Source organism: Rhinoraja longicauda, chromosome 34, assembly GCF_053455715.1.
Source record: "Rhinoraja longicauda isolate Sanriku21f chromosome 34, sRhiLon1.1, whole genome shotgun sequence".
NCBI lineage: Eukaryota > Metazoa > Chordata > Chondrichthyes > Rajiformes > Arhynchobatidae > Rhinoraja > Rhinoraja longicauda.
The window spans coordinates 17,076,517-17,100,642 of record NC_135986.1 but is presented as its reverse complement, the minus strand read 5'-3'; the positions used below and the strand labels follow the sequence as shown (position 1 = coordinate 17,100,642).

Sequence of the window (24,126 nt, the reverse complement as noted above, 5' to 3'; positions counted from 1 at the left end):
TTCATGTTAAAATGTGCCTTGTGTGTCCTGTTGCTTTTCGTTGGTTAATCTGTACGTCAAATGAAATTCCTCGTATGTTGCAAAACATGCTTGGCTAATAAAGTATGATGATGATAATGATGATTATGATGACTGTGTGCAGGATAGCGTTAGTGTGCGGGGAATCGCTGGTCAGCGCGGACCCGGTGGGCCGAATGGCCTGTTTCCGCGTTGTGTCTCTAAACTAAACTAAACTAAAGATGACACTTGACCCTCAGAGAGGACCAAAGATAATAGAGCAGAGCAAGATAGACCACTCGACCCTAAAAACCGTAGTACGTCACGGCGCCATTTTAGTCGGCAGAAACTTGCAGAAACATTTAAAAAGAACAATAACAAAAATCTGTGAGTTGATAGATGAGATATATTCTGCATTTTTATGGTATCATCACACATACTGTTCCCCAAAAACGCTGATTGCACTGCGAGAGGCAGAGCAAACTCCTACTAAAGTAGTAGCCTAGTAGTAACCTAGTAGGTTTTTGCCTACTAAAATGGCGGCCGTTCCGCTCCTCTGCGTACCACACTTCAGTACAGGCGATTTCAACGGTGTGGTCCATCTTGCTCCTCTAGTATCTTTGGAGAGGAGCTGCTGGGGGCTTTATTCACTGAGGCGATACAGGTCGAGCTCAAAACTAAGAAAGGTGCAAACACCCTAGGGGATTCTACCACAGGCTTCCCAATAGCCAGCTGGCAATGGAGGAATGGATACGTGCACAGATTATGGAAAGATGTAAAAGCAACAGGGTTGTCTAAGTGGGTGACTTTAACGGCCCCAATATTTACTGGGACGTACCCAGTGCAAGAGGTTTAGACCCGACAGAATTTGTCAGGTGTTTCTGAAAGGACTTCCTAAAACAGTACGCGGATAGTCCAACCAGAGGAGAGACCATACAGGACCCTGTGGAATCAAGGAACTGCAGATTCTGGTTAATACATCAAAGGACACAAAGTGCTAGAGTAACTCAGCTAGTCAGGCAGCATCTCTGGAGAAGATGTCTCCCAAGCTTGAAAGTGTTCAGAAAAGATTTACGAGGGTGTTGCCAGTGAGCTACAGGGAGAGGTTGAGCAGGCTGGGTCTCTATTCCTTGGAGCGCAGGAGGATGAGGGGTGATCATATGGAGGTGTACAAAATCATGAGAGGAAACGATCTGGTAGACGCACAGAGTCCCTTGCCCAGAGTAGGGGAATCAAGGATCAGAGGACATAGGTTCAAGGTGAAGGGGAAAGTCTGGGCAAGTCTGGTGGGAGTAGTGAACCCTGGATGTCAAGAGATGTTGACACTGGTCAAGAAAATGGAGGCACGGGTAGGTCAGGTATAAACCAGCATCTGCAGTTCATTTTTAGTTTAATTTAGTTTAGTTCAGAGATACTGCCTAGAAAGGAAAGATGTTGTCAAGCTGGAAAAGGCACAGAGAAGATTTACGAGGATGTTGCCGGGACTAGAGGGCCTGAGCTACAGGGAGAGGTTGAGCAGGCTGGGTCTCTATTCCTTGGAGCGCAGGAGGATGAGGGGTGATCTTATAGAGGTGTACAAATTCATGAGAGGAATAGATCGGGTAGACGCACAAGAGTCTCTTGCCCAGAGAAGGGCCAGAGGACATATCATATCATCATATCATATGTTCAAGGTGAAGGAGAAAAGATTTAATAGGAATCCGAGGGGTAACTTTTTCACACAGAGGGTGGTGGGTGTATGGAACAAGGTGCCAGAGGAGTTAGTTGAGGCTGGGACTATCCCATCGTTTAAGAAAATTGTTGGACAGGTACATGGATAGGACAGGTTTGGATGGTTATGGACCAAGCGCAGGCAGGTGGGACTAAGGTAGCTGGGACATTGCTGGCCGGTGTCTAGTACTCTCTACCACTGCTCCACTGTGCTGCACGATGAGTAAGGATGTCAGAGGTTGTGGGGAGAAGGCATGAGAATGGGGTTGAGAGGGAAAGATACACCGATCAGCCGAAACATTATGACCTGATAAGCCAAAACATTATGACCACCTGCCTAATATGCTGTTGGTCCTCCGTGTGCAGCCCCATACGCAGCAGGGTGCGATGCACTGTGTCTTGTGACGCATTCCTCCCGTGACCACCATTAACATTTTCTGTGACTTGTGCCACGGTCGACCTTCTGTCGGTTTGGACCAGACGGGATAGCCTTCGTTGCCCTCGCGCATCAATGAGCCTCGGGCGACCAACACCCTGCCTGTCGCCGGTTTGTGGTTTGTCCCTCCTCGGACCACTGTCGGTCGGTACTCACCACTGCTGACCGGGAACACCCCACAAGCCTTGCCGTTTCACAGATGCTCTGACCCAGTCGTCTGGCCATAACAATGTGGCCCTTGTCAAAGTCGCTCAGGTCTTTACTCCTGCCCATTTCTCCTGCATCCAACACATCAACTTCAAAAACTGACTGTTCACTTGCTGCCTAATATATCCCACCCCTTGACAGGTGCCATTGCAACAAGATAACCAATGTTATTCACTTCGCCTGTCAGTGGTCATAATGTTTTGGCTCATGGGTGTAGATCCGCCATGATTGAATGGTGGAGGGGGCTTGATGGGCCGAATGGCCTTAATCTGTTCCTATCACTTGTGGTGAAGTTATGAAGTGCCGTCAAACACGCGATCATATGTTAACTCGATCATTCCTGGGATAATTAGAGTAGATGATAGTTACCGGCTTCAACGGCGATGGCTCGGGCTTCCACCTTGTCCCCCATCTTGCGCACCACCTCAGGAGACGGCCCGATGAAACGCACTCCGGCATCAACGCAGGCCTGGGCGAAGTCGGCCCGCTCCGACAGGAAGCCGTAGCCCGGGTGAATGGCATCCACTTCGTTTTCCTGCAAGGAGTCAGGGCCAACAGGAGAGTGAGAGACCACAGCAGAGCAACGACACGAGGCTTCATCAGGGAGGAACAGGATTTAAACGCTAGCCTTTAGAGGTACAACGCGGAGACAGGCCCTCTGGCCCACCGAGTCCTCGCCGACACGCGATCACCCCGCACTCTAGCACTAACCCCACGCACTGCGCACAATGTGCACCTTAACGGAGCCAGCACCACCATTCAATGTGATCATGGCTGATCATTCTCAATCAGCCCTCTCCCCATACCCCTGACTCCGCTATCCTTAAGAGCTCTATCTAGCTCTCTCTTGAATGCATTCAGAGAATTGGCCTCCGCTGCCTTCTGAGGCAGAGAATTCCACAGATTCACAACTCTTTGACTGAATTTTTTTTCCCTCATCTCCGTTCTAAATGGCCTACCCCTTATTCTTAAATTGTGGCCCCTTGTTCTGGACTCCCCCAACATTGGGAACATGTTTCCTGCCTCTAACGTGTCCAACCCCTTAATAATCTTATATGTTTCGATAAGATCCCCTCTCATCCTTCTAAATTCCAGTGTATACAAGGCCAGTCGCTCCAGTCTTTCAAAGTACGACAGTCCTGCCTTTCCGGGAATTAACCTTGTGAACCTACGCTGCACGCCCTCAATAGCAAGCATATCATTCCTCAAATTTGGAGACCAAAACTGCACACAGTACTCCAGGTGCGGTCTCACTCGGGCCCTGTACAACTGCAGAAGGACCTCTTTGCTCCTATACTCATACCTTGTCTTAACTCTTGTTTCTCTTTCCGCTGCGTTCCCTCTCTCTCTGTCCCTGCCCCGCCCAAGTCGCACCAGGTTCCCGTTCTCACCTAGCAATCGGCCAACCATGGTCTGTTTTTTTATTTGCGTATATTATTACTTTTTATTATTATCAAAAAATGTATTCAATTATTTAAAAACAATATTTACAACGCAGTAAAATAAAACAGAACCCACCACCAGAGTACAATGCAAACAAATATACCACATGAAACTATTACACAACTATATTGCAATGCCTATCCAGGATGCATCCAATCCCCGCCGTGCCCAGCGGTCCCGGAAATCCCCCAGGGTGCCCGTGGGCAGCACGTGGTCCCACTCCAACGCCACCCACACGGGCGCGGACGTAACCCCGCAAAAGGGGCAGGCAGCGGGTTCGGGCAGAGCCCTCTTCCGCCTAGCGCCGTGACTCGTGGATGGCCAGCTTGGCCAGGCCAACCATGGCCTGTAGTATAAGAAAATAACTGCAGATGCTGGTACAAATCGAAGGTATTTATTCACAAAATGCTGGAGTAACTCAGCAGGTCAGGAAGCATCTCAGGAGAGAAGGAATGGGTGACGTTTCGGGTCGAGACCCTTCTTCAGACTGATGGCCTGTTTTCTTTATCATCGTTACTTTTTTGCATATCTTTCTTTCGTTTGTCCGATATCTTCACAAATCGCCGTCTGTATTTCTCGTTTCCCTCTCCCCTGACTAGTCTGAAGAAAGGTCTTGACCCGAAACATCACCGTTCCTTCTCCCCAGAGATGCTGCCTGTCCCGCTGAGTTACTCCAGCATTTTGTGTCTATCGTCGGTGTAAACGAGCATCTGCAGTTGCTTCCTGCATACTTAGTTTAGCTCAGTTGATTTTGAATGGGCGCACGGGTGTGCAAGGAATGGGGGGATGTGGATCACGTTCGGGCAGAGGAGATTAATTTATCTTGGCATCATGTTCAGCACTGACATTGTGGGCCGAAAGGCCTGTTTGGGCGTTGCACTGTTCTGTGTTGTGTGTTCTATGGCCTAACTGCACACAGCTGCCTGACCCACTAAGATACTCCAGCATCTTGTGTCTATCTTCGGTGCAACCAGGGCACCTGCAGTTCATTCCTGCACCAGGAGGAACTTCAATCCTAAGATTGCTCTCAAGCTTCAAGTCTTCAAGGCATGAAAGTAAGCGGTCAGGTACAGCAGGCAGTGAAGAAAGCTAATGGAATGATGGCCTTCATAGCGAGAGGATTTGAGTAGAGGAGCAAGGAGGTCCTACTGCAGTTGTACAGGGCCCTGGTAAGACCACAGCTGGAGTATTGTGTGCAGTTTTGGTCTCCTAATTTGAGGAAGGACATTCTTGCTATTGAGGGAGTGCAGCGTAGGTTCACCAGGTTAATTCCCGGGATGGCGGGACTGATATATTATGAAAGAATGGATCAACTGCGCTAAAATCGACCGGAATTTAGAACGATGAGAGAGGATCTTAGAGAAACATATAAAATTCTTAAGGGATTGGACAGGCTAGACGCAGGAAAAATGTCCTCCATGCTGGGGGAGTCCAGAACCAGGGGGTCACAGTTTAAGAATAAGGGTCAGGCCATTTAGGACTGAGATGAGGAAAAACATTTTCACTCAGAGAGTTATGAATCTGTGGAATTCTCTGCCACAGAAGGCAGTGGAGGCCGATTCACTGGAGAGCGAGATATAGCTCTCAGGGCTAATGGAATCAGGATATGGGGAGAAAGCAAGAACAGGGTACTGATTCTGGATGTTCAGCCGTGATCAGTGTTGCCAACTATCTGACTCACAAATAAGGGACAAGGTGACATCACCATCCCGCGCCCCACGTGATCTCACCCAGCCAGCGGCCACGTGCTCCCGATACACCAATGGCGGCCGCCCAGGCAGGGAGGCGGGTTGCTATGCAACCTCTGTTAGGTGGCGCCCGGGCCGACACTGTCCGGGCCTATAGCGTCCGGGCCTACAGTGTCCGGGCCTACAGCGTCCGGGCCTACAGTGCCCCCCGGGCCTACAGCGTTCGGGCCTACAGAGTCCGGACCTGCAGAGTCCCCGGGCCTAATACAGGACAAGGGCGTTCCTGTGGGGGACAAAACAATTTAGCCCAAAATACGGGATGCCCCTGGCTAATATGGGACAGTTGGCAACCCTAGCCGTGATCATATTGCGATCGCTGGCTCGCAGGGCCGAATGGCCTACTCCTGCACCTATATCCCGTGTGTCCGTGTTTCTACTTGCCTTGGCCACATTGATGATGTCGGGGATGTGCAGGTAGGCTTGTACGGGAGGTAGTCCTTTCCCGATCAGGTAGGCCTCGTCGGCCTTCTGTCGGTGCATCTGCCCCGTGTCCTGCTCGGAGTAGATGGCCACAGTGCGGATTCCAAGCTCTGTACATGCTCGGAACACCCTGATCGCAATCTCACCTAATCAGAGGGAATAAAACACATCAGGCCACACGCCAACAGGAGGCCGATAGCTCAACACAGGTGCTCCCCGACTTACGATGCTTCGACTTACGATATTTCGACTTTGCGATGGTCCACAGCTCGCTTCCGGCCACGCGATCACATGTATTCAATGCATTTTCGACTTACGATATTTTCGGTTTACGAAAGGTTTCTGAGAACGTAACCCCATCGTAAGTTGAGGAACACCTGTAGCTAATTGAGCTTCTACAGTTGTACATTAGAGGGGATAGGCACAAAATGCTGGAGTAATTCAGCGGGACAGGCAGCATCTCTGGAGAGAAGGAATGGGTGACATTTAGTCATCCAGAGCTCCTCATATTTCGCTTGGGCAGCTTACACCCCAGCGGTATGAACTGTTGACTTCTCCAATGTCAAGTAACCCTTGCTCCCCCTCTCTCTCCATGCCTCCCCCCTTCCCAGTTCGGGTTGAGTCTGAAGAAGGGTCTCGCCCCGAAACGTCACCCATTCCATCTCCCCAGAGATGCTGCCTGTCCCAGCTGAGTTACTCCAGCTTTTTGTGTCCATCGTCGGTTTAAACCAGCATCTGTAGTTCCTTCCTGTACATTCGCGAGGATACTGGCTGGATGCATCACAGCCTGGCTCGGCAAGTCTAACGCCCAGGAGCGACGGAGGTTACCCTGATCCATCACCGATCCTGACTTCCCCACCGTCGAAGGGATCTACAGTGAGCGCTGCCTCAAGAAAAGGCAGCTGATATCATCAGAGACCGAAAACACCCCGACCACCCTCTCATTTCACTCCTGCCATCGAGAAGGTGGCATGCCAGCCTGCAAACTGTAACGTCCATGTTATAGGGGCAGCTTCTTCCCAACAACAATCATGCTATTGAACGCTATAAACTCCAACTAAACTCTGAACCCCGAACTACCTTGATTACACACCGTCACGGTGGCGCAGCGGTAGAGTCGCGGCCTTACGGCGAATGCAGCGCCTGAGACCCGGGTTCCATCCCGACTACGGGCGCTGTCTGTACGGAGTTTGTACGGAGATCATATCGAAACGTATAAGATTATTAAGGGGTTGGACACGCTAGAGGCAGGAAACATTTTCCCAATGTTGGGGGGGGGTCCAGAACAAGGGGCCACAGTTTAAGAATAAGGGGTAGGCCATTTAGAACGGAGATGAGGAAAAAAACGTTTTCAGTCAGAGAGTTGTGAATCTGTGGAATTCTCTGCCTCAGAAGGCAGTGAGGCCAATTCTCTGGATGCATTCAAGAGAGAGCTAGATAGAGCTCTTAAGGATAGCGGAGTCAGGGCGTATGGGGAGAAGGCAGGAATGGGGTATTGATAGAGAATAATCAGCCATGATCACATTGAATGGCGGTGCTGGCTCGAAGGGCCGAATGGCATCCTCCTGCACCTATTGTCTATTGTCTATTGTATGTTCTCCCCGTGACCTGTGTGGGTTTTCTCTGAGATCTTCGGTTTCCTCCCACGCTCCAAAGACATACGGGTTTGTAGGTTAATTGGCTTGGTAAATGTAAACATTGTCCCTAGTGGGTATAGGATGGTGTTGATGTGCGGGGATCGCTGGTCGGCGCGGATCCGGTGGGCCGATAAGGCCCGTTTCCACACTGTATCTCTAAACACAAGGATTCAGTTCAGTTCAGTTTGGTTCATTGTCATGTGTACTGAGGTACAGTGAAAAGCTTTTGTTGCGTGCCAACCAGTCAGCGGAAAGACCACGATTACAATCGAGCCGTTTACAGTGTGCAGGTGCATGACAAGGGAATAACGTTGAGTGCAAGGCAAAGCCTGTCAAGTCCGATCAAAGATGGTCCAAGGGTCAGCAGTGAGGTAGATCGTAGTTCAGGACTGTTTTCTGGTTGTGGTGAGATGGTACAGTCACCTGTGGCGGGTGTCAAAGTATGGACAGATCGGAGAGGAGTTTAAGAAGATCGCAGTTCAAGTAAGAAATGATAGGAGTAGAGGGATATGGAGTATCGGGTTGGCGGGATAAGGTCCAAATGCGGGCAGGTGGGACTCGTGTAGCTGAGACATGTTGGCCAGTGTGGGTCAGTTGGGCCGAAGGTAGGGTTGCCAACTTTCTCACTCCCAAATAAGGGACAAAAGCTGATGTCACCGCCCCGCGTGACCTCACCCAGCCAGCAGCCACGTGCTCCCGCTCCACCAACGGTGGCCGCCTGGGCCGGGAGGCGGGTTGCTACACAGCCTCCGTTAGGCGGCGCCCGTGCCTCCGGGCCGAAGGTGTCAGGGCCTAGAGTGTCTGGGCCTACAGCGGCCCCCAGGCTTACAGCGGCCCCCAGGCTTACAGTGTCCGGGCCTACAGTGTCCGGGCCTATACCATCCAGGCCTACAGCTGTGTCCGCGCCTACAGTGTCTAGGCATACAGTGTCCCGGCCTACAGTGTCCGGGCCTACAGTGTCCCGGCTACAGTGTCCGGGCCTACAGTGTCCGGGCCTACAGCTTCCCTGGGCCTAACATGGGACATGGGCAGTCCTGTACGGGACAAACCAATTTAGCCCAAAATACGGTATGTCCCGGCTAACACGGTATGTCCTGGCAACCCTAGCCGAAGGGCCTGTTTCCACACCCTATCATTATGATTCTATGAACAGAGATTTAAAAGTGTGAAGCAGTTGCAATCTGTGATCTGCTTTGTGGATAGCACGCTATGACTTGCCTGGATTAGATGCCATCCAAACCCAGCCACATCTGGTGTTGGTCTTAGCTTTTTGCACTATATAGTTTTTTTTCTTAATTTATTAAATTTCTTTTTGTTACTTCTCATGTTACTTTGTCCTCGGCTGACTACCATATTAACATACCTGTTGTGCTTCGTTTAGTCCAGTTTCAGTTTAGAGATACAGTGCAGTGGGCGGCACGGTGGCGCAGCGGTAGAGTTGCTGCCTTACAGCGAATGCAGCGCCGGAGACTCAGGTTCGATCCTGACTACGGGCACCGTCTGTACGGAGTTTGTATGTTCTCCCCGTGACCTGCGTGGGTTTTCTCCGAGATCTTCGGTTTCCTCCCACACTCCAAAGACATGCAGGTTTGTAGGTTAATTGGCTGGGCAAATGTAAAGAAAAATTGTCCCTAGTGTGTGTAGGATAGTGTTGATGTGCGGGGATCGCTGGACGGCACGGACCCGGTGGGCCGAAGGGCCTGTTTCCGCGCTGTATCTCTAAATCTAAAAAAAAAATCTGAATCTAAAGATACTGGCCATTCGGCCCACCGAGCCCGCGCCGACCAGCGATCCCCACACACTAACACTATCCCACACACAAACACTAGGGACAATTTTTTCAATTTTTGCACACCAAGGCAACAAATCTACAAACCTGTCCATCTTTGGAGTGTGGGAGTAAAGCCGAAGAACTCGGAGAAAACTCATGCAAACTCCATATGGACAGCGCCCGTAGTCGGGATGGAAACTGGGTCTCCGGCGCTGTAAGCGCTGTAAGGCAGCGACCCTACCGCTGCGCCGCCGTGCCGTGCTGGAGCACGTAAGAATGTCATTGTTCCATTTCATACGCCCAGGACTAGGACTAACTATATAAAACAAACATCTGGCTCTTGTGTAGGAAAATAACTGCAGATGCTGGTACAAATCGAAGGTATCACAAAATGCTGGAGTAACTCAGCTGGTCAGGCAGCATCTCTGGAGTGAAGGGATGGGTGACGTTTCGGGTCAAGACCCTTCTCCAGTCTGCCACCCGTTCCTTCTCTCCAGAGATGCTGCCTGTCCCTCTGAGCTACTCCAGCTGTTTGTGTCTATCTTCGGTTTAAACCAGCACCTGCAGTTCCTTCTTACACAGGTTGGCTTGTGTGATGGGCAGGCTTTCTGCAAGTCCCGCTGAGGTAGCGGGTGTGGTTGTGTAAACTTATTAAAGCAGATTATTGGAGAACGGGAGGAAGCAGATGGAAGGGGAGGATTAGAATCAGAGGTGAGCTACTTGTCCGCGGGCCTAGCTGGGTCACCAGTCTGCTCAAGGTTTACCGAAACAAGGGATCACAAACGCCGATACTGGTCAACCACCGATCTTCCGACGCCCTGGCTTCCAGAGTCTTGTAGGGTGATCTGTTCTGCCGGACCAACCGAGGTTCCGTCATGGCCTCCGATAGGAGTCAATAGACAATAGGTGCAGGAGGAGGCCATTTGGCCCTTCGAGCCAGCACCACCATTCAATGTGATCATGGCTGATCATTCTCAATCAGTACCCCGTTCCTGCCTTCTCCCCATACCCCCCGACTCCGCTATCCTTAAGAGCTCTATCTAGCTCTCTCTTGAATGCATTCAATTGTCCTCCACTGCCTTCTGAGGCAGAGAATTCCACAGATTCACAACTCTCTGACTGAAAAAGTTTTTCCTCATCTCCGTTCTAAATGGCTTACCCCTTATTCTTAAACTGTGTGGCCCCTTGTTCTGGACTCCCCAACATTGGGAACATGTTTCCTGCCTCTAACGTGTCCAACCCCTTAATAATCTTATACGTTTCGATAAGGTCTAACGGCACCGGAACATTCCGCCTAAGCTGCCGGGGGGGGGGGGGGGGGGGGAGCGATATACCGGTCTGCAAAGTCGGATGTGGGGACGGATCAGCCGGGACGGATCAGCCGGGCCGGAGTTCCAGAGCCCCGTCCGCAATGGGGCGATCAGCCGCGGAAGTCCCGATGAGGTCGAGATCTGCCGCCTCACCCGGCCTTGGTGCCACATTTTCGGAGGGGGGGGTTCCGGGGGGGATTTCAAGTGCGCTCTCGGTGGGTCGGCACGGTGGCGCAGCGGTAGAGTTGCTGCCTTACAGCGAATGCAGCGCCTGAGACTCAGGTTCGATCCTGACTACGGGCGCCGTCTGAAACGAGTTTGTACGTGAGTTACTGCGTGGGTTTTCTCCGGGATCTTCAGTTTCCTCCCACACTCCAAAGACGTGCAGGTATGTAGGTTAATTGACTGGGTAAAATGTAAAATTGTCCCTCGTGTGTGTAGGATAGTGTTAGTGTGCGGGGATCGCTGGGCGGCGCGGACTCGGTGGGCCGAAGGGCCTGTTTCCGCGCTGTATCTCTAAATCTAAAAATCTAAATCTAAAAAAAATCTAAAATCTCTCGTCATCTTGTCCGGATTAAAGGAGGTGCCAGCCCACCAGTTGCTGGATAATCGGAGGTGGGACTGTATGAAGATGACACAGAGTGCTGGGGTAACTCAGCGTGTCAGGCAGCATCCCTGCAGACCACGGGTAGGTGGCATTGTGGGTCTCCGCCTTCTGACCACAGCACTTTTGTTGAGTCCTTTTTTTGATCAGGTTTATAGATTAGACACAGAAGAGACTGGGACTTCCTTTATAAGGCTGGGACTCTATTCCCTGGAGCGCAGGAGGATGAGGCGTGATCTTACGGAATGATCTTCAGTCTGAAGAAGGGTCTCGGCCCGAAACGTCACCCATTCCTTCTCTCCCGAGATGCTGCCTGACCTGCTGAGTTACTCCAGCATTTTGTGAAATAAATACCTTCGATTTGTACCAGCAACTGCAGTTATTTTTCTACATGATCTTACAGAGGTGTATGAAATCGTGAGAGGAATTGATCGGGAAAACACAGAGTCTCTTGCCCAGAGTAGGGGAATCGAGGACCAGAGGACATAGGTTTAAGGTGAGGAGGGGAAAGATTTAATGGGAACCAGAGGGGTAATTTTTTTCACAGAGGGTGGTGGGTGTATGGAACGAGCTGCCAGAGGAGATAGTTGAGGCAGGGACCAACACAACGTTTATGAAACATTTGGACAGGTACGTGGACAGGACAGGGTTAGACGGATATGGGCCAAATGAAGGCAGATGGGACTAGTATAGATGGGACATATTAGTCGGTCATAAGGTCATAAGGAATAATAGAATCGGGCCATTTGGCCCATCAAGTCTACTCCGCCATTCAATCATGGCTGATCTATCTCTCCTTCCCAACCCCATTCTCCTGCCTTCTCCCCATAACCCCTGACACCCGCACTAATCAAGTATCAATCTCTGCCTTAAAAATATCCACTGACTTGGCCTCCACAGCCTTCTGTGGCAATGAATTCCGCAGATTCACCACCCTCTGACTGAAGAAATTCATCCTCGTCTCCTTCCTAAAAGAACGTCCTGTAATTCTGAGGCTGTGCCCTCTGGTCCTAGACTCTCCCACTAGTGGAAGCATCCTCTCCACACCCACTCTGTCCAAGCCTTTCACTATTCTGCATGTGTGGGCAAGTTTGGCCTGTTTCCACGCTGTGTCACTCTATTTCTCTACTGCTAGGTTATCCCTGCTTCGTCCATGTGAGGACTTCACCTCAGCATGGAATAAATTCCAAGCATGTCTCTGAAGATCTGTCCTGGGCCCAACACAATGATGCACTCACAAGGCAAGCTCATCAATGGCTCTACTTCCAACGAAGATTGAGGACATTTGGTATGCCACTGGGCAGCAGGGTGGCGCAGCAGTAGAGTTGCTGCCTCACAGCGCCAGAGACCCGGGTTCCATCCTGACTACAGGTGCTGTCTGTACGGAGTTTGTACATTCTCCCTGTGACTATGTGGGGTTTTCACCCAGTGGTAGAGTTGCTGCCTCACAGCGCCAGAGACCCGGGTTCCATCCTGACCACGGGTGCTGTCTGTACGGAGTTTGTACGTTCTCCCCGTGACCTGCGTGGGTTTTCTCCGGGTGCTCCGGTTTCCTCCCACATTCCAAAAACGTGCAGGTTTGTAGGTTAATGTGGCCTCTGTAAATTGTTCCTGGCGTGCAGGACAGAACTAGTGTACGGGTGTTCGTCGGTCGGTGCGGACATGGTGGGCCGAAGGGCCAGTTTCCACGTTGTATCTCTAAACTAAACTAAACTAATCACTGATTACTCCATCGAATTTGTACGTGGAGAATGCACACTGATTTGTTGCATCATGCCCTGATTCGGTAGCTCAAAACCATAGAAACAAAGAGGGTGACAAAGAGTGGTAGACACTGCCCAGTCCATCACATAATGACCTCCCCACCATCGAGGGGCTCTATAGTGCCTCAGTGAGACTGCCAGTATCATCAAAGACCCATGCCACCCTGGTCAAGTTCTATCTCACCGTTACACCTGGAAAGACTGTACAGGAATCTGTAAACCGCGACCACCTGGTTCAAGAACAGCTTCTTGCCAACAGCCTTTCAGGCTCTTGAACGCTGCACAACAGCCACCTAAGCATCTGTGTTCTTCGGTGGACTTTGTCACTGGATGCACCACAGATTTGTGCATTGTTGTAGTTCCCTCGTCACAGAGTGATACAGCGTTGGAAACAGGCTCTTCGGTCCAACTTGCCCACACCGGCCAGCATGTCCCAGCTACACTGGTCCCACCGGCCCGCATTTGGTCCATATCCCTCCAAACCCGTCCTCTCCAGGTATCTGTCTAACTGTTTCTTGAATTTCTTAAGATGTTTCATTTCTTAAGTGTTTCTTAAATGTAGTATTACGGTTATTTATTCATTCATTTATTTATTTACCGGACCAAGTGGACCCGTTGGGCCCAAACCTCTCCTGCATTGGTACAGCACCCTCTCCTCCTCCCCTCCCCGTCCCTCCCCATCCCCTCCTCCTCCCCCTCCCTCCCTCCCCCTCCCCCACACCTCCCCCCTCCCCCACACCTCCCCCCCTCTCTCCTCCCGTCCCCTCCCCTTCCCCCTCCTCCCTTCCCCTCCCCCAACTCCATCCGTCTCAACCCCCCTTATCCCCCCTCCTCCCCCCCTCGCTCCCTAGGAGATAGATTTAAACTTTAAAATGTGAATAATTTTAAATATATAATGTAAGAAAATAACTGCAGATGCTGGTACAAATCGAAGGTATCACAAAATGCTGGAGTAACTCAGCAGGTCAGGCAGCATCTAGGAGAGAGGGAATGGGTGACGTTTTGGGTTGAGACCCTTCTTCAGACTGATGATATCAAAATATAACATATAAGATTTCAATGAAACTTCTTCCATTAGCACCAAAGGGACGACGGTGAGTAAGGTGGGCCTATAATTGTCACGCTATCGTGTACCGTTTTGGCAATCGTTCAGGAACAAACAAACAAACAAACGAGAGTTTTAGTATATAGATTGTGTGTCGATTGTTGTTTTTTTCCAGTGTAGTTTATTGTCACGTGTACCGAGGTACGGTGAAGAGCTTTTTTGTTGCGCGATAACCAGTCCGCAGAGAAGACAATACACGATTGCAATCAATCCTTTTCTTTGTGTGATGTTGCTGTTGCAAGTCTGCTGGGCTGCAGCAAATAAGAGTCTCATTGTTCATTGTCAGGACATATTACAATTAAACACTCTTGACTGGATTTTAAAAGAAGCAATTAACACTGTCTCAATGTGTTCAATTGCTCTTTGCACCGTGAGATGCATGCTACTTTTTCAATCATATGAGCACAAAATACAAGCACGCCCTTTATTTATTTCAAGAGGGCTAGAATAACAAGATTCAGATGCAAGACTCCACTGGGTGGCACCACGATGGCAGCCTCGCCAACAGTCTGGGTTTTTTTCCGTCTTTTTTGTTATTTTAATGTGGTTTAAAAGTTTGCATTAATATTCTCTGGTTTGTTTTATGTGGGGGGAGGGGGTCGGGGGAAACTTTTTTTCAATCTCTGACCTTGCCGGAGATGCGATTGTTTTGCGGATCATATCTCCGGTCGCTCTGCGGCCTAACATCGTGGAGCTGGCGGTCTTGCCCGGGACTGACTTTGAGCCCCACTGTGGGACCGTGGACTCACCATCGGAGCCTGCGATCCCTTGCCTGGGATCGACGCTCCAACCGCAGCCTGCAGACTTCAACATCGAGGAGCTCGCAGTCTCGGGCAGAGGCCGATGTCGGGAAGCTCCAAAGAACGCGGAAGGTTCAACCAGCCCCGACCCGGGGTCCGATCGCCCAATGCGGGGAGCTGAGATTCCCCCCCCGATGTGGGAGCGTGATCGCCCCGACGCGGAGAGCCTGACCGCCGGTTACGGGAGCCAAGGTCATCCCGTCAACGGAAGCTCGAGGCCCCCGACCGCGGGAGGACAAAGAAGGGAAGAGATTGAACTTTTTTCGCCTTCCATCACAGTGAGGAATGTGGGGGAGTCGCTGTGGTGGATGTTCATGTTAAACATTTATTTTGTGCGTCCTGTTGCTTTTTATTTGGCATGTCTGTATGGCAAATGAAATTCCTCGTATGTTGCAAAACATACTTGGCCAATAAAGTATAACCATGATTATGATGATACAAAAACAGGGATGTAATGCCATGTACTGTAATTTCCCAGGTGCTGCTCAGGCCACATTTGGAGTATTGTGAGCAGTTTTGGGCCATGGAGAGGGTCCAGAGGAGGTTTATGAGAACGATCCCAGGAATGAGTGGGTTAACATATGATGTGCGTTTGTCGGCACTGGGCCTGTACTCGCTGGAGTTTAAAAGGATGAGGGGGGACCTCATTGCAACTTACCAAATGGTGAAAGGCCTGGATAGAGTGGATGTGGAGAGGATGTTTCCACTGGTGGGAGAGTCCAGGACCAGAGGCCACAGCCTCAGAATTAAAGGATGTTCCTTTAGGAAGGAGATGAGGAGGAATTTCATTAGTCAGAGGGTGGTGAATCTGTGGAATTCCTTGGCACAGAGGGCTGTGGAGGCCGTGTCAATGGATATTTTTAAGGCAGAGATAGATAGATTCTTGATTAGTACGGGTGTCAGGGGTTATGCGGAGAAGGCAGGAGAATGGGGTTGAGAGGGTGAGATAGACCAGCCGTGATTGAATGGCGGAGTAGACTTGATGGGCCGAATGGCCGTTGTCCTTGTGACCATGTGACCGAGCCCACGGCAACCATCCACCGCCCGTCCACAAGTGATTGCAAGAAACGGCAGAGAATTGTGGCCACCTCCCAGACCATCACACAAATCAATCCCCCTTCCATTGACTCCGTCTAGACTCAACCATCCTATCAACAATTAGCGGGCGTTCCTGATCCAGCATCGACCTCATTGGGGCCCCTTGGACTATCTTTAATCAGACTTTACTGGACTTTATCTTATACTATACGTTATTCCCTTGATCCTGTATCTGTACACAGTGGACGCCTCCATCGGAATCAGGTATTGCCTTTCTGCTGACTGGTCAACAAAAAGCTTTTCACTGTACCTCGGTACACGTGAAACTAAAGTAGACTAAATTGAACTACACTAAACTAAATTAAACTTAACTCAACTAAACACTAGTTCTATGTTATCCCACTTTCCCATCCACTCCCTAAGCATTGGAAGCAATTTGCAGCCCAATTAACCGGCAAACACGCACGTCTTTGTGATGTGGGAGGAAGCCGGCGGTCACGGTGGCACAGCGGTAGAGTCGCTGCCTTACAGCACTTTCAGCGCCAAAGCCGCGGGTTCGATCCCGACCACGGGCGCTGTCTGCACAGAGTTTGTACGTTCTCCCCGTGACCTGAGTGGGTTTTCTCCGAGATCTTTTGGTTTCCTCCCACACTCCAAAGACGTGCAGGTTTGTAGGTTAATTGGGTCGGTATAAAAATGTAAATTGTCCCTGGCGTTTGTAGGGTGGCGTTAGTGTGTAGGGATCGCTGGTCGGTGCGGGCTCGGTGGGCCAAAGGGCCTGTTTCCGCGCTGTATCTCCAGACTAAACTAAAAATAAATAAAACACCCGGATGACACTCGTGCGGTCGGTCACAGGGAGAACAGGCAAACATCACACACAGAGGTCAGGAGCAACCCGGGTCTCTGGCGCTGAGGCAGTGGTTTGACCTGCTGTCCCACTGTGCTGGCCAAAATAATCCTCCAGGTCTTTTCACACCAGAGGAATCTGTTCCTGTTGACCGGATTCAGTCATCATGGCCAAAGCCTCTGATTCGGCTGCAAGAACTGAGCCACAGCAAATATTACACAGGCCAGCCGACAGCTCTTTGCTCTCTGTTTATTTGTTTGTTTGTGCAGAGGTTGGCGGCTTCCACACCCTCAGCTTGGAACAAGCCGAGGAAATCATATTTCGCTTGTGCAGCCTGCACCCCAGCGGTATGAACATTGACTTCTCCAACTTCAAGTAACCCTTGCTTGACTCCCCCCTCCCACTCCCAGTATGACCTTTCTGTCATGGGCCTCATCCAGTGCCATAGTGAGGCCCACCGGAATTTCGCATGGGCAGCTTGCACCCCAATGGTATGAACATTGACTTCTCCAACTTTAGATAGTTCCTCTGTCCCTCTCTTCCCCTCCCCTTCCCAGTTCTCCCTCTATCTGCCTGTCTCCACCTATATCCTTCCTTTGTCCCGCCCCCCTGACATCAGTCTGAAGAAGGGTCTCGACCAGAAACGTCACCCATTCCTTCTCTCCTGAGATGCTGCCTGACCTGCTGAGATACTCCAGCATTTGGTGAATAAATACCTTCGATTTGTACCAGCATCTGCAGTTATTTTCTTACACTTGCTTTCCCTCGCACTCTCTCTCCATCCCTCCCCCTTCCCAGTTGTCCGACAGGTCTGACGGTCTACGACTACATTTTACCTCTGTTTACATTGTTGTCACCTTCCCCCAGCTAACAGTGATCTATTCTACAATTTCCTTGATCTCTATTCCCTATGCCCTGTTTTCACACCTTCAAACTTCCTTATCTATTTCCCTCCCCTCTTACGTCAGGCTGAGGGAGGTTCTCGACCCGAAACATCACCCATTCCTTCGCTCCAGAGATGCTGCCTGTCCCGCTGAGTTACTCCTGCATTTTGTGTCTATCTTCAGTTTAAACCATGTTCTGGAGTTCTTTCCTACACAGAGGAAGCCATTCACCACTTTGTCGTATCTGACTAAGGTTGCCAAGGTCCCGTATTAGCCGGTTGCCAAGGTCCCGTATTAAGGTTGCCAAGGTCCTGTACATTGGGCTAAATTGGTTCGTCCCGTACGGGGGGCGCTGCAGGCCCGGGGGACATTGCAGGCCCAGAGGCCCGGGCGCCGCCTAACGGAGGTTGCATAGCAACCCGCCTCCTGGCCTGGGTGGCCGCCATTGATAGAGCGGAAGCACGTGGCCGCTGGTTGGGTGAGGCCAAGTGGGGCGCGGGGCGGTGACGTCACCTTTTGTCCCTTATTTGGGAGTGAGAAAGTTGGCAACCCTATATATGACTGACTATGGCGCATCTCCATAGTGACCTCTCCAGCTCCTCAACCCACCCATGAGTGAAGAGTGTGCAGGAAGGAACTGCAGGCGCTGGTTTAAACCAAAGATACACACAAAATGCTGGAGTAACTCAAGCACCCAAGTTTTGTAGTCTCCGACCACAAGTATATTTGTTTAATTATTGACCCTACTGAAGTCTTCGATTATCTCCAATCCTTTAAATAGATTGTATGTCTGTGCACAATCTTTGGGTGGAAATGCCAAAGACATTTCAAGGTGAGGGGGGGAACATTTAACAGAAACCTGGGCGGCACTGTGGCGTGGAGGTAGCGCTACTGCCTTACAGTGCCAGAGACCCGGGTTCGATCCTGACTACGGCATATCCATGTGCCCATCCAAAGGTCTCTTCCATGTCACTATTGTACCTGCCTCCACCACTACCCCTGGTAGCACACTCCAGGCACCAACCACTCTTTGTGTAAAATACTTGCCTTACAAATTGGCACGGGGCGGCAGGGCTGTGTAGCTGTAGAGTTGATGCTTTACAGTGCTAGGTGTGTGTGTGTGTGTGTGTGTGTGTGTGTGTGTGTGTGTGTGTGTGTGTGTGTGTGTGTGTGTGTGTGTGTGTGTGTGTGTGTGAGAGAGATTTATACATTCTCCTTATGACTGCGTGGGCTTTCTCCTTGTGCTCTGGTTTCCTCCCACATCCCAAAGACGTGCGGGTTTGTAAGTTAATTGGCTTCTGCACCTTGTCCCTAGGGTTGCCAACTGTCCCATATTAGCCAGGACATCCCGTATTTTGGGCTAAATTGGTTTGTCCCGTACGGGACCGCCCTTGTCCCGTATTAGGCCCAGGGGGTGCTGTAGGCCCGGACACTATAGGCCCGGACATTATAGGCCCGGGGGCCGCTGTAGGCCCGGCATTGTAGGCTAACAGAGTGTGTTCGGGAACCGGGGCCTAACGGAGGTTGCGTAGCAACCCGCCTCCAGGCCCCGGCGGCCGCCATTGGTGGAGCGCTGGGTGAGGTCACGTGGGACGCGGGCCGGTGACGTCACCTTTTGTTCCTTATTTGGGAGTTAGAAAGTTGCCAACCCTACTTGTCCCTCATGTGTAGGATAGAACTAGTGTAAGGGTGAACGCTAGTCAGCAGGGACATGGTGGGCCAAAGGGCATGTTTCCACGCTGTATCTCCAAACTAAAGTAACCTAAACTAAACTTTTTCCTTTAAAAGTTGCCCATCTCACCTTAAAGCTGTGCTCTCTAGTATTTGTTCCGTGTTTACAGTGCAAGTTGGGCTTTCGAGAGTGTAGTGGCCTGGCAGAGGCCAGAGAAAAGGCTGGACGCCAGGCAGGTTTAGTAAAGGTCTTTATTTGGCTGTGAGCTTCTACTCACAGCGAAGTCCACCTAGGGATAAACCACACCCCCCAACGGGCTGGCTTTTAACCCCGTAAGCCTGTCCGTCAAGTGACGAGGGGGCTGACCCAAGGAGTGGCCTGATCCCCAGGGACCGCCACAGGACCCCCCCCCCCCCCGAAGAACCGGAGGTACAAAGCGGACAGGAGGGCAACCGAGGCGACCAGCCCGGGTGCGCACCACGACCGGCGACCGACCGACAGGTGGAGGGGACGTAGCAGACACTGGGGGGGGGTAATGTGGACGGGGGGCGACCGCGCGGGCAGGGCTGCGCAACCGGCACCGGCCGATCAATGTCCACGTGTGCCGGCTTCAGCCGTGCGACAGAAACAGTCTCACTGCGACCCCCCATGTCCAGAACAAATGTGGCCGAGCCGTGTTGCAGGACCCGGAAGGGGCCTTCGTACGGCCGCTGGAGAGGTGACCGATGAGCATCCCTGCACAGAAAAACGAACTGGCAGTCCTCCAGAGCAGGAGGGACGTGCGGATGGAAGGTCCCATGACGCGACGTGGGCACAGGTGCCAGCCTGCCCACCGTCTGCCGAAGACGTTGCAGGGTGTCGGAAGGCTGCTCCACTTGACCCTGTGCCGGTGGGATGAACTCCCTGGGAACCGTCAAGGGGGCCCTGTACACCAACTCGGCGGAGGAGGAGGCCAAGTCCGCTTTGGGTCTGTGAGCCGAGCCTTCAGGGCAGCCTTCAGTTGGCGGTGAAAACATTCCACCAAACCGTTCGCCTGTGGATGGTACGCCGTAGTGTAGTGTAGGCGGACACCCAAGAGGCGTGCCATAGCCGACCACAGCCCCCGGTCGGATGTAATCTCCAGTGGCACCCCGAACCAGGCGATCCAGTGCGCCGCCAAGGCCCGAGCGCAGGTGGCCGTCGAGGTGTTCGCCAGCGGAATGGCCTCCGGACACCGCGTGAAGCGATCGATCACGGTGAAGAGGTGGGTTATGCCCCGGGATGGCGGCAGCGGCCCCACGATGACCACATGAATGTGGTTGAACCGCTGTCTAGGGACACCAAACTCCTGCAGAGGCGCGCGCACGTGTCGCTGGATCTTGGCGGTTTGGCACGGGATACAGGTGTTTCTGCATTGTTTCTTTCAAAGATTGTTTCTTTCTCCAAGTTCCTCACAGCAGCGTTTCCCTTTTAGAAATACAAAGCGCGGACACAGGCCCAGAGGGGAAGGTGGATCGAGTCAGTCCATCTGCTTGACAGCCTTGCCTCAGAGAATACTGCTGCAGCACGTGAGTCAAAAACAATTGTGCTTTCAATGTCCCACTTCAGAGACCTGAGCACATGATCGAGACTAATATAGAGCACCAGCGATCACCCCGTACACTACCACTAAACTACACACTCGGGACAACTTACAAATTACCGTAACCAAATAACCTGCAAACCTGTATCTCTCTGGAGTGTGGGAGGAAACCGGAGCACCCGGACTACACCCACATGGTCACAGGGAGAACGCATAAACAGCACCCGTAGTCAGGATCGAACCAGAGTCTCTGAAGCTATCAGGCAAACAACTATTACCGCTGTGCCACTGCGCCGGCCTAAATGGAGTAAAGAACTGACAGCTTCTTAAATGTGTAGGAAGGAACTGCAGATGTTGGTTTACAGCGAAGGTAGACACAAAATATTGGAGGAACTCAGTGTAAGAAAATAACTGCAGATGCTGGTACAAATCGAAGGTATTTATTCACAAAATTCTGGAGTAACTCAGCAGGACAGGCAGCATCTCAGGAGAGAAGGAATGGGTGACATTTCGGGTCGAGACCCTTCTCCAGACTGATGTCAGGGGGGCGGGACCCAAGGAAGGATATAGGTGGAGACAGGAAGATAGAGGGTGAACTGGGAAGGGTGAGGGGAAGAGAGGGACAGAGGAACTATCTAAAGTTGGAGAGGTCAATGTTCATACTGCTGGGCTGCAAGCTGCCCAAGCGAAATATGAGGTGCTGTTCCTCCAATTTCCGGTGGGCCTCAATATGGCACAGGAGGAGGCCCATGACAGAAAGGTCAGATTGGGAGTGGGAGGGGGAGTTGAAGTGCTCAGCCACCGGGAGATCAGGTTGGTTGAGGTGGACTGAGCGAAGTTGTTGAGCGAAACGATCGCCGAGTCTGAACTCAGCGGGTCAGGCAGCTTCTCTGGAGAAAAGGAATGGGGGACATTTCAGGTCCAGACCCTTCAGCAGACTGAGGCCTCTGTTAGCTGTTTGCTGGGTGAGAACGAGAAGCTGGTGCGACTTGGGTGGGGGGGTGATGGGTAGAGAGGGAGTGCAGGGGTTACTTGAAGTTAGGGAAATCAATACTCATACCGCTGAGGTGTGAGCTGCCAGAGCGAAATATGAGGTGCTGTTCCTACAATTTACATTTAGCCTCACTCGAACAATGGAGGAGGCCCAGGACAGGAAGGTCAATGTAATGCAGGACTTTCATATGAAGAAAGACTGGATACTCGCTGGAATTTAGAAGATTGAGGGGGGATCTTATAGAAACTTACAAAATTCTTAAGGGGTTGGACAGGCTAGATGCAGGAAGATTGTTCCCGATGTTGGGGAAGTCCAGAACAAGGAGTCACAGTTTATGGATAAGGGGGAAGTCTTTTAGGACCGAGATGAGAAAGTTTTTTTTCACTCAGAGAGTGGTGAATCTGTGGAATTCTCTGCCACAGAAGGTAGTTGAGGCCAGTTCATTGGCTATATTTAAGAGGGAGTTAGATGTGGCCCTTGTGGCTAAAGGGATCAGGGGGTATGGAGAGAAGGCAGGTACAGGATACTGAGTTGGATGATCAGCCATGATCATATTGAATGGCGGTGCGTACAGGCTCGAAGGGCCGAATGGCGTACTCCTGCACCTATTTTCTATGTTTCTATGTTTTTATGTTTCTATGTGATTGAACGGCGGAGTGGATACGATGGGCCGAATGGCCTAATTCTACCCCTCTAACCTGTGAGCTTGGGAACTTGCGGCTCTGTGACTTTAGCTGGGGCTAAAGTGAATCTGTGGGACTCATTGCCACAGAGGGCTGTGGAGGCCAAGTCAGTGGATATTTCTAAGGCAGAGGGAGACAAATTCTTGATTGGAATGGGTGTCAGGGGTTACGGGGAGAAGGCGGGAGGAAAATGGGATTAGGAGGCAGAGATCAGCCGAGTTGTTCCCGATGTTGGGGAAGTCCAGAACAAGGGGTCACAGTTTAAGGATAAGGGGGAAGTGTTTTAGGACCGAGATGAGAACGTTTTTTTTCACACAGAGTGGTGAATCTGTGGAATTCTCGGCCACAGAAGGTAGTTGAGGCCAGTTCATTGGCTATATTTAAGAGGGAGTTAGATGTGGCCCTTGTGGCTAAAGGGATCAGGGGGTATGGAGAGAAGGCAGGTACGGGATACTGAGTTGGATGATCAGCCATGATCATATTGAATGGCGGTGCAGGCTCGAAGGGCCGAATGGCCTACTCCTGCACCTATTTTCTATGTTTCTAATGTGGGAATGGGAAGGGGAATTAATGTGTTTGGCAACCGGGAGATCAGGTAGGCCCAGGCGGACTGATTCTCAGTCTATATCTCTCGTTTCCCTTTCCCCCCCGACTCCGAAGAAGGGTCTCGACCCGACCAATTCCTTTTCTCCCGAGATGCTGCCTGACTCGCTGAGTTGCTGCAGCTTCTTTTAAATATGCCCCGATACATAAGATTTGTATTGAAGTGAACCCTGCCACCTCAGAACAGACTCGGGACAGGCGGTACCCGTAGTCAGGATGGAACCCGGGCGTGTGGCGCCGTGAGGCAGCAACTCTACCGCTGTGCCCCCATGCTGCCCTATTGCCACTGCGCCACCCTATTGCCTCTGTGCCACCCTATTGCCACCGTGCCACCCTATTGCCACTGCGCCACTGTGCCGACCCTTCTTACCTCTGTTGGCCACCATCACCTTTTTGATGGGCTTGTACTCCACATTCTGAGTGCTGTGGAACACGGCATTGAACACTGTGACCCTCTTCACTCCCAGGAGGCCGAAGCCCCCTTTAAGGATACGCAGGTGCAGCATCTGTAGGCAGGGAGAGACAATGCGTTAAATATTTAACATTCCTTACCACAACCGCCCGCAGATATTTCATCTCAGTAATTATTAATGCACGCGTTCACCTACTACAGGCAGACGGTGTCGTGTTTGCAACGGGACAAGGCTTTGAGAGCGCGGGCAAGAGAACACGTTCAGGAAGGAACTGTCTGAAGAAGGGTCTCGGCCCGAAACGTCACCCATCCCTTCTCTCCAGGGATGCTGCCCGTCCCGCTGAGTTACTTCAGCGTTTTGTGTCTGTCTCAAGAGAATACGTTCGAAGGGCAGATATATCAAGTTGCCGATCCCTGCAACGTATACGCGGCAGAAGAATTTACTCCCCAATCGATCATCGAGTCACACAACGTGGAAACA

General features: G+C 51.3%; 1 protein-coding gene across 1 annotated transcript in view; it reads right to left on the bottom strand.

Moving 5' to 3' along the window:
• The window catches only part of LOC144609613 (pyruvate carboxylase, mitochondrial-like), a 328,348-nt gene that overhangs the window by 217,234 nt on the left and 86,988 nt on the right, over positions 1–24,126 (bottom strand). Inside the window, exons 2-4 of the mRNA XM_078428112.1 lie at positions 23,604–23,739; positions 5,923–6,107; positions 2,720–2,885 (exon numbers count right to left, since the gene is read on the bottom strand). Of these exons, the coding sequence (XP_078284238.1) occupies positions 2,720–2,885; positions 5,923–6,107; positions 23,604–23,739 (487 nt within the window). The remainder of the gene's footprint in view (positions 1–2,719; positions 2,886–5,922; positions 6,108–23,603; positions 23,740–24,126) is intronic.